The sequence below is a fragment of the Belonocnema kinseyi genome, chromosome 7 (assembly GCF_010883055.1).
Source record: "Belonocnema kinseyi isolate 2016_QV_RU_SX_M_011 chromosome 7, B_treatae_v1, whole genome shotgun sequence".
Classification (NCBI taxonomy): domain Eukaryota; kingdom Metazoa; phylum Arthropoda; class Insecta; order Hymenoptera; family Cynipidae; genus Belonocnema; species Belonocnema kinseyi.
The window spans coordinates 146,040,987-146,050,670 of NC_046663.1; the positions used below are offsets into that span (position 1 = coordinate 146,040,987).

General features: G+C 35.0%; 1 protein-coding gene across 6 annotated transcripts in view; it reads left to right on the forward strand.

Moving 5' to 3' along the window:
- The first annotated feature begins 606 nt into the window (after positions 1 to 606).
- The window catches only part of LOC117175836 (ATP-dependent RNA helicase dbp-4-like), a 92,963-nt gene continuing 83,885 nt past the window's right edge, over positions 607 to 9,684 (forward strand). For 3 of the 6 annotated variants that reach the window (XM_033365608.1, XM_033365614.1, XM_033365611.1), the window contains exon 1: positions 937 to 1,096. Coding sequence is in view for 1 of the 6 variants with exons in the window: in XM_033365610.1 (XP_033221501.1) it covers positions 668 to 701 (34 nt within the window). In the remaining 5 variants the exon portion in view is untranslated. Of the gene's footprint in view, positions 702 to 753; positions 911 to 936; positions 1,097 to 9,684 lie in introns of those variants that run through there. The other 3 variants (XM_033365609.1, XM_033365612.1, XM_033365610.1) reach the window with 2 other exon arrangements.

Here is a 9,684-nt window from a genome sequence, read left to right on the forward strand (position 1 = left end):
AAATCTATTTTCTCATTTATCAGTCTTGTCATTGACTTTTTACCAAATTATTCCCTCAAACATTTTAATTACAATTACTATTACTTTTTAAAAATATTTCCTTCAAAACTTGAAATTGTTAAGATTTTAAAGGAACAAAGATTCTTCACTTTGCAACTTAAGTTGTAGTCTTACATATTTTAATTATTATTGTATTTATATTGCATATAAGTGATATATTCTTTATTAATATGAAGTTCGAACTGCTTTCAAAATGTATCTCAAAATTAAATTTTATTCATATTAAACTACATATTTTCATGAGTTTTTCTTTTAAAATAATTAGTTATAGTGACTCTTATTTTTTCATATATATTTTTTTGTCTATTTGAAAACAGCATCAAGTTTTTAATTATTTTTGGTTTTTCCAAACGCAATCCAATGAAAAAATCAGACTTACTTTTTGTGGCGCCATCTGTTGGATTACTTTTACCGACATTTCCCCTCCGGATCGTATTGAAAACTACTACTCCATACACATACACGGGCGAGACAGGGGGCTGGCTTCCGTTGGTTTTCATGCGTGCATTCTACGCACCTGCTGCTTCAACCGTCAACTTCGAACAATTACAAGAGAGGTTTCGAAACCATTATTTGGCATTTATTTGCTCCTCGTTGTCTATTTTACATGGTAGAAAGAGAGGCCCGATCAAGAAGCAGAGGTATGAAAAGGCCTTTATGTTTACTCACGCTCAAGAACATTTTGACTTTTTTCATACTGAAATAATATTGCATCGGATTTTCTTTTCAAAATTTACTTCTACTTAATCTAGTTGTGTTCGGCCTAAAATAAATATTGAATTCTTCTTATTTTTGTTTTATATCACGATTTACCACGTTTACCGTGGTTAGCGTCAATTCGGGGGAGCTGGTAAGTTTAAAGTCACTGCCCATCCGTAGTAGATTAACAACGGAAAAAGTGGAAGCATTGAAATGATCTGATAATTAATCATTCACTAGTGTTTGAATGTAAAGAAAACATGCCATATAAATAAAAATAAACGGATTCACTACATACGTAGTTTTAGTAGCTCAAGGAATAAAAATAAGTAACTCGGTAAGAAAGGAGGCTTGCCTTAAAAATAGAATTAACTGATTTCTCTTACATTTTCGGTTAAAAGGTTTGCATTAATAGGGATTACAACATTTATTTTTTTAATCCCCCGCCCATATTCAAAATCGTTAATGGAACAGACAGGAGCAAAAATCAGTCTTCTTCAATGATCCTCGAAAAATCTCACATAACAGTCAGTGCTGAATGGAATAGAAAAATACGAGCATCCGTATTTGCCAATGAACTTCATAAAGATATTGTCTAAAAGGTATTAGAGGGAATTAAATGAATTCCAGGTTAGATTGCAGATAGGGGCGTCACCTCTATTTTGGCTGGAAAGAAATTTTGTTTGGTAACAAACAATTAGAATCTTTAATTGAACGATAAATGAATCGATTTGATGAGGCAAAAATGTAAAATTATTGTTACTTTTGTTACAATGATGTCTCAAAAATACGGGTCTGTCACGATCCTACCGATAGAAATCTCAGAGTATTCTCTAGCGAAATAGCCTGGCCCATTTGATACTATAAGCAGAGTCGATTTGAAACGATTTAGTCTCTGAGATAGTCTGAGAGATTTGGGCCCTTTTCAAGGCCCGTTTAGTGGTCCTTTTAAGAGTGGTGCGACGGTAATATAATGTTCCTTTTGCATTAGTCACGTGCCGGGCAGGCAGAGTTATTTACAGTAGTTGGCCGTCGCTAATCCGACTCCCCAGATAACAAAATGTCGACACTGAGTCTACATGGTGCATGCACAATGTTCAGAATAGTCGAGACGTTGTGATGGTGAAGATACCGACACATGTAACCTCATATGCGTTGCATGTGTCGGCACACTGCTCTTACAATGCAACCACATATCCGACGCTTCGTGACGACACGCGTCTGTCTAAAAACAGCCCTTGCATAATTATAATAACTGTAATTTTATTAATTATCAACTGAGAAGACGGATTAAATGAGAAGACATAAATATCTCCCCTTATTTGAGCCGGCCTCTCAATTAAAGAAGTTTCAGGAAAGATATAGGAAAAAAATTAGTTAACTTAAATATGTTCAGAAATATATTTGATTATTTTTCTATATATAATTCTGCATCAAGTTTTTAATTTTACAAACATAAATTATTTAGCTTAGTCAGTAATATACTAAGAAATAGGTACCCGACCAAAAATTTCGTTCTAGTTTCGTCACTGCCAGTAAACCCAAAAAAAGTTTGATTTAATCATTGAAGCCCTACCAAAAGAAATCTAAGTTTTCTTTAGCGAATAAACAAAGCCGATTTAAAACAAAATAGTCTCGGAGATAGTTTGAGAGATTTGGGTCCTTTTCAAGATCCTTTTAGTGGTCCTTTTAAGAGTGGTGCGACGGTAATATAATGTTCCTTTTGTATTCGTGACGTACCGGGCGGGCAGAGTTATTTACAGTATTTGGTCGGTGCTAATCCGTTCTCCCTTTTTAAATTTTTCTTCAAATTATTAACTTTTTTTTAATTGATGAATTTTCTCATTATACTTATTTATAATTACAACTTATATACTGATATACAATTTTCTAGTTGAATTAAAAAATGTTGTCTTTTTTGGCGTATCTCATTCCATTTACGAGAAACGTTCTATTAATTCCAATTTTAAGAATAAAAAAAAAGTTAGATATCTGAAGTCATCGAAACCCGTAGATTCCGAATTATTATGTTTTAGGCTGCTTTATTGAGATAGCCTCTCTGCTTGTTATTTATGATCCTATTCTTATTTCAATTTCGGAAAGGATATTTTAAAGCCTTCAGACCATTTAAACGAGCTTCTTGGACCTTTTAAAATATCTACCTGAGTGCCTGCGGAGAATTCTCTGAGCTTCTTTGACCTAAAGAATTTTTAGTACATATTCAAAGATTCTTTTCGGTAGGGAGTAATTTAATATACTATCTAGTTTCCCCTAGCAAACCGAGTGAATGGAAAGGATACTCTACAAGAGTATCCTGATAGTATCCACATAGTATCCCTTCTGTATCATACAACAAAAACTAAAAAAAAACAGTAAGATCAACTTTTAAATTGGTGAAATTAGGATTTTACGTTAAAATTACCATTAGAAGGCCACTAAGTAATCGCAATCGTTTTTTTTTTTTTATAACGGTAAAAGGTTGAAAAAACATAAGCCGAATAACACCTGTTGACGGCTACACTTCAAACGCATCATCTGTAAGTAGCAGTAAACAGGCGTTATGCGTCTTTTATTTTTTCAACTTTTTACCGTTATTAAAGAAAACTATTGCGATTACTCCGTGACCTAATGGAAATTTTAACGTAGCATCCGAATTTCACCAATTTACGCGGTTAACTAGGGTCGTCCAAATTTGAAAATAACAGTTAAATTTTAGCAAGAACTTATGTTTTTTCGGTCAGTAATGAAATAGAACGAAACTCTCGGTCGGTTACTTGATCTTTAAACGTAAATTGTATTTAACAAACATAATTTTTTTGGTTTAACGCATGCTTTTACAGTATTATACTAAAAAACATGTACATGACCGAAAATTTCGTTCCACTTTTGACCATGCCAGTAAAACCAAGAAAATTATGATTCAATTATTGAGTTAATTCAATATATACTATCAAGTTTCTTCTGAATTTGTAAATAACAGCTAAAGATTAGCAAAAAAATTATGTTTTTTTTTCGGTCAATAACGAAATAGAACGAAACTTTCGGTCGGGTCCTTGCCCTTTAAGGCCATGTGACGAGTAGGTTACGTGACCAGATTTCTATCTTACCGTCATCTTTCTTATTTCCCAACTTATTTTCACACAAAGCGACACATCGACTTAAATATTTAGGATAATAAATAAGAAGTACTAAGAAAGGTGGGTCTGGTCATAAACTTTAATAATTATATAAAAGAAAAAAAATTATTTCAAACAAAAAACTTTTTTCATGATTATACAAATTTAGGACCAGACCCACCATTCTTGGTGCTTCTTGTTTAGAATCCCAAATTTTCAACTCGGTGTGGCGTTTCGTGTGAATATAAGTTAGCAAATAAAAAAAGTGGCGGTAAGGTAGGAATTTGGTTACGTGACCCACTCATCACATGGCTTTAAGCGCAAATTATATTTAAGAAACATAATTTTTTAGTTCACGCAGACTTTTACAGTATTGTAATAAGAAACATGTACCCGACCGAAAAATTCGTTTCATTTTCGACCCTGCCACTAAAACCAAGAAAATTATGTTTCAATCATTGAGTTAATTCCATATACTATCAAGTTTCGTCCAAATTTGTGAATTACAGTTAAAGTTTAGCCAAAAATTATGTTTTTTCGGTCAATAACTGAATAGAACGAAACTTTCTGTCGGGTCCTTGCCCTTTAAACGAATATTATATTTAATAAACATAAATTTTTCAGTTTCACGCAGACTTTTAAAGTATTTTAATAACAAACAGGTGCTCGGTCTTTAATAACGCGACTTATAATCCCTCGTTATCGGCATCGAAATTGTCCTGTTCAATGAATTCGACTTGAACACCTTCTCCTCCCTCGTCTGATTCGTCCTCTGTAGTTCCAGAATCTGGACCTTCTTTTAGCGCATTCCCGACATCATCGTCACTTCCAAGATAAACTTCGGGGTTTCTTCTGGCGGTATCCATTATTCTCTTCATTTCAGACCTCCTATGCCTCTGCCGGCACGCACGCAGAACTTCTGCCATCGCGGACTTAAATATATTGAGGTTGGCTGGTCCAGGAAATTGGGGACATTTCACCACGACTCCTGAAAAAAGTAAAAATATATAGTATATGTATCTCGCGTAGTTTGGAAATGTTTTGAAAGTAGCCTCTTTTAATACTAACGATGTAATATCGCTGTCAAATGAGAATCTACGAAACCCCTCTTTTCATCGTTTTACTTTCTAACTGAATAGTTTCATTTTCCACAAAAACGGCAGCATTTTCAATCAAACAAGATGAATTCCAAATCCAATAGTACCCGAAAAGAAAATCTAACTGCGTTTCTTGTAAAGTTCTTGAAGGAATTGACCACTTTTGGTTAAAGATTCTACTATTTGTTTGAAGACACTTGTATTTTTGTGAACATTCCTTTAAAAGCTGTAAATGACCTGGAAGTTGAAATCGTACCATGAATAGCAACCCTCATTACACTGAAAGAAGTTTCACTTACTGGAGACGGTTTAATGTATCCAGAAGAATGTTTTGATTGACCACGATTCCTTCTTCTACCGGGCTTTCTTCTGGGCCTGGACCTTCATCGAATAAATGACGTACATCCTGGATAGTCGAAAAGTTCCTGAAAATACCATAAAAAATGAGCTGTAACTTCAGATTCTACATCAATTACCCAGAAAAAAAGAACCTATTGCAATAAAAACTGCGTGACTTACGTGTCTGGTTGCCCGGGTAAGTAATTAATATACAAGAAAGATAAATTGAAAAATATACTGTTTAAAAAGGAACAGGTTTGTAGTACTTACATTTCGGAACTAATAATTGCCATGCCTTCAGAATTCTGGGAAGGGCTTTCAGTGGAGCTTTTTAATTCCGAGTGTAACGTAGCACGTGGGGTACTTTTTTCATGAAGCTTCTTGGAGGAAGAGCTTGATGATTTAGAGCTTTTTAATTCCGACAGATTTTTGTGCGACCGTGAAAAACTTTGTGCGGCACTTAGTTCTGATTCCTCATTGAATTTTTCCTTTGACATTGAGGTTTGAAAATCTGGTACTTTTTTCTCTAAATGTATTGGTTTATTCGGTTTAGGAGTTTTGAAACTTTTCTTTGGTTTCAAAACGCTTTGGTTTTCATTTATAAGTGATGAGAGCCCTGGATTCTTCGCAAGGAGTTTTCGAAGTTTTTCCAAATCTGTACTTACAGATGGAGCTGTATTTTTGGACTTGCGATTTGAATCATCTGATGAAGAGGTGGTTAGCATTTTTTTTGGTATAGTTATTTGTCTATCACTAGCCGAAAATTTAACTCGGCTTTTTAAGACTTTGCCATCTGCTGCCTTTAGACGCTGAGGTTTAACACAAGACTTCGTGAAAACTGGCGCCATTATTCCGAAACAGTTGTTGGAGACATTGCTATTATTATTATTATTATAAATTGTTATATTTTGGTAATCATTTAAGTTTAATTAAATTAATTTTCAGGAAGAGAGAGTGCATTTACAAGTGTCACACAAATCCATTCATTTTTAATGATTTCTTCTTCTCGGCCTTCTATACCACTCCACTCGGGCATTCGGTAGCACTTATGCTCCACATCAGTTATATTAACTGCATGTAGTTCGTGAGATAAATTTGTACAATCGTATACTCCTACGGATTAGGATGTTAAACCAACGTCGTAAAGTTGCTCTACAATGTGAAAATATCTAACAATGAAAAGCAGCTGCAAATCATTTATTTGAACAATGTTTTTAATCAAACTTATATCATTGTTTTTTGAAATAAAACAACTGTCACGTAAGTTAGGTGCAAACGCACATTTACCAATGATAATTTGTTTTAATTATCTACAGTTTACCGGAATATCATGAGGTAGAGGTCCTAAAGATCGTACGCCATCTACGACATGCAATAAACCATGAACATTATAGGAGAGAAACGGCTCTCCATATAGTGTTTCACACATGCGTACATAAGCCTCTAAAGTTTGTTGACAGATATTTTACATGATCTGAGGGGTCCTCTCGCAAACGAGAAGTCGCATCGCGGCGTGCAACATCATAAAATGTGTAAAATAATCTTCAGTTAAAACATCTTTAAGGATTGCAGGAGTAGTGTAAACATAATTGCCTAAATTCAACAGCTTTGAACTTGTGTATGACGTTATCACTCTAGGGAGACGACCAAAATCCTTAGGAGAATATTTGCTCAGCAAAGTCATCCTCGAATTAAGGATATTGAGTTGCCTACCACACATTCTTGGACATGAATGTGTGCCTTCCACATGCGCACGAAAAATCTTTTTGACCTTTCCAAGCCACACTAAGTGCATGGTTTTGAAAGGTACTTAACTCGTTAATTCCATGGGTAAAGCTGATAGAGGACTCTCTCTGCGATGATGATCTTCATCAGTGCAATTGCGATCATTTTCGGCTATTCGAAGTCGATGCCTAGTACCAACCAAAAACATAGTATACCTATACCGTGGCATTTCGTTACGGTAGCCTTCAATCATGCACTTGGAGCATGCATGCGAAGAATTATGGTCATAATGATTTAAAACCATAGCACGACCTGGAACATCGGCAATAAAACACCTAAGACGCAAAGGAAGCTTTCGACCTTTTACCCAAATTCCACCTTCGGCATAGACTTGATTTATTTCCGTGATGAAACTGTCGAGAAAATTCATGTGCGTTAGAAGGTTTATGCTGTTCCTTATAAACTCCAGCGAGCATAGGCCTCTTGTCAAAAACATTAAAAATTCGAAACTGATGTGCCCAAAATTGCCACTTCCCGCCTCTATCAAGATTTCCTCCATCCGTGCTGAAATCAATTTCTAAATGCTCTGGTAATTTATTTTCAGGAATTGTTCTGCTATCTTTAGGAAGAAGCAATTGAAACGGATTTTCTGTGAATGTCTGTTTCTTCTTCGTTAGACACAGTCGCTACATCTAACTGACTGGATTCGTCAGTTTCATGGTGATTAAGTTCCTCTTCATAAATGTCTCCTTCATGATCGAATTCATCTTGTTCATCTTGTTCTACAGTTTCTGATACTGATCGAAAATAGTTTAAAAAATATAAGACTCAAAATTGTTTTTTCAAAAAATAGAGCTAGCCCCCCACTTTTGAAAAAATCAACTTTTTCTTTAATATTCCTGTAGTTCCAAAAGAATTCTAGAGTTCTACAACAAAATAATTTCGAACAACTTGAAAACCCGAAAGTTACACAATTTTGAGAAACTTAAAATTTCAGGTAAATTTTTCGAAAAAGTATCAGAATTTCTGATTAGAGTTCTGGTAACCCCCTGAATAGTACTACAAAAAAGTCTGGTAATATTTTCCGATTAAATTAAAATCCAAGAACCTATAACACTTTTCACACACCCGAAAATTTGGAAATTGAAAAATTTGAGAATTCCAGGAGTTCTGCTCAGAGTTCTGGTAGCGCTCTGAATAGCTGTACAAAAAAGTTTAATAACATTTTTCGATATTCTCAAAATCCAAAAACCTGCAACAGTTTACACATTCAAAAAGGACCCCGCACTAAATGTATGGGAAAATGGCTTTCGGTGGATTTAGCTGAAACTTTGTAATTTTTAAGGTTATAAGTGCCGGATGAAATATCCGTAAAAAAAATTTTAAAAAAATGGACGGTTTTAGCGCTATGCGGTGCTAAGCGCTCAAGATCAGTGAATAAAACGAATTACAACAGATTTTGTTACAAAAGCGATGTCAACATAGAAATCACGATTCAGATCGTGGTCTGTCATGTTTTCGCCTACACCGTTGACTCATATAGCGCGCTTCTCAAAACGATCAAACGCTAAGCGCCCAAGATTTTAACTTGACTAATTAATCACTCTTTTAAAGGCAGAAATGGTATCCAAAGTAACATTAGTAACTAGTGCGTACATTCCGATAATTACATTGTACTGTTCTCAGGAGTGCCGAACGCTAAGCTCTCATGATCAGTGAATAGAACGAATTACAATAGATTTAGTTACAAAAGAGATGTCAACATAGAAATCACGGTTCAGATCGTGGTCTGTCATATTTTCGACTACACCGTTGACCGTTCTGAGAAGCGCGCTATATGAGTCTACGGTGTTGACTCATATTGTCATTGGTTTGGCTAAACATGTTACTGACGACTTCTTTAAAAAAGTAATTGCTTAGTCAAGTTGAAATCTTGAGCGCTTAACGTTTGATCGTTGCGAGAAGCGCGCTATATAACTCATTGGTTTGGCTTAACATATTACTGACTACTTTCTGATGCGTGATTCTTATAGTGACATCGCTTTTGTCGCTAAAGTTACTAGGATTGGTTTTATTCGCTGATCTTGAACGCTTAACGTTCAACCCTCTTGCGAAGGGTAGAATGTTATTATCGGTGTGTGCGCACTAGTTACTAATATTACTTTGGGTACCAGTTCTGCCTTTAAAGAAGTGATTAATTAGTCAAGTTACAATCTTGGGTGCTTAGCGTTTGATATTTTTGAGAAGCGCGCTATATGAGTCAACGGTGTAGGCGAAAATATGATAGACCACGATCTGAACCGTGATTTCTATGTTGACATCGCTTTTTTAACAAAATCTATTGTAATTCGTTTTATTCACTGATCTTGAGCGCTTAGCGCCGCATAACGCTAAAACTGTCCATTTTTTTGGATTTTTTTTACGGATATTTCGCCCGGCACTCATAACCTTACAAATTACAAAGTTTCAGCTAAATCCACCGAAAGCCAGTTTCCCATACATTTAGTGCAGGGTCCTTTAAAATGTTGGCCCTTTCGCATAGAAATTTTTTTTTGCACTGGAAATGTTGTAAGCTAATGCCTGCTAGTCACAAAAATGTTAGAAAAAGTTAACAATATCTACTGTTATTAACAATTCTTGTGACAAAA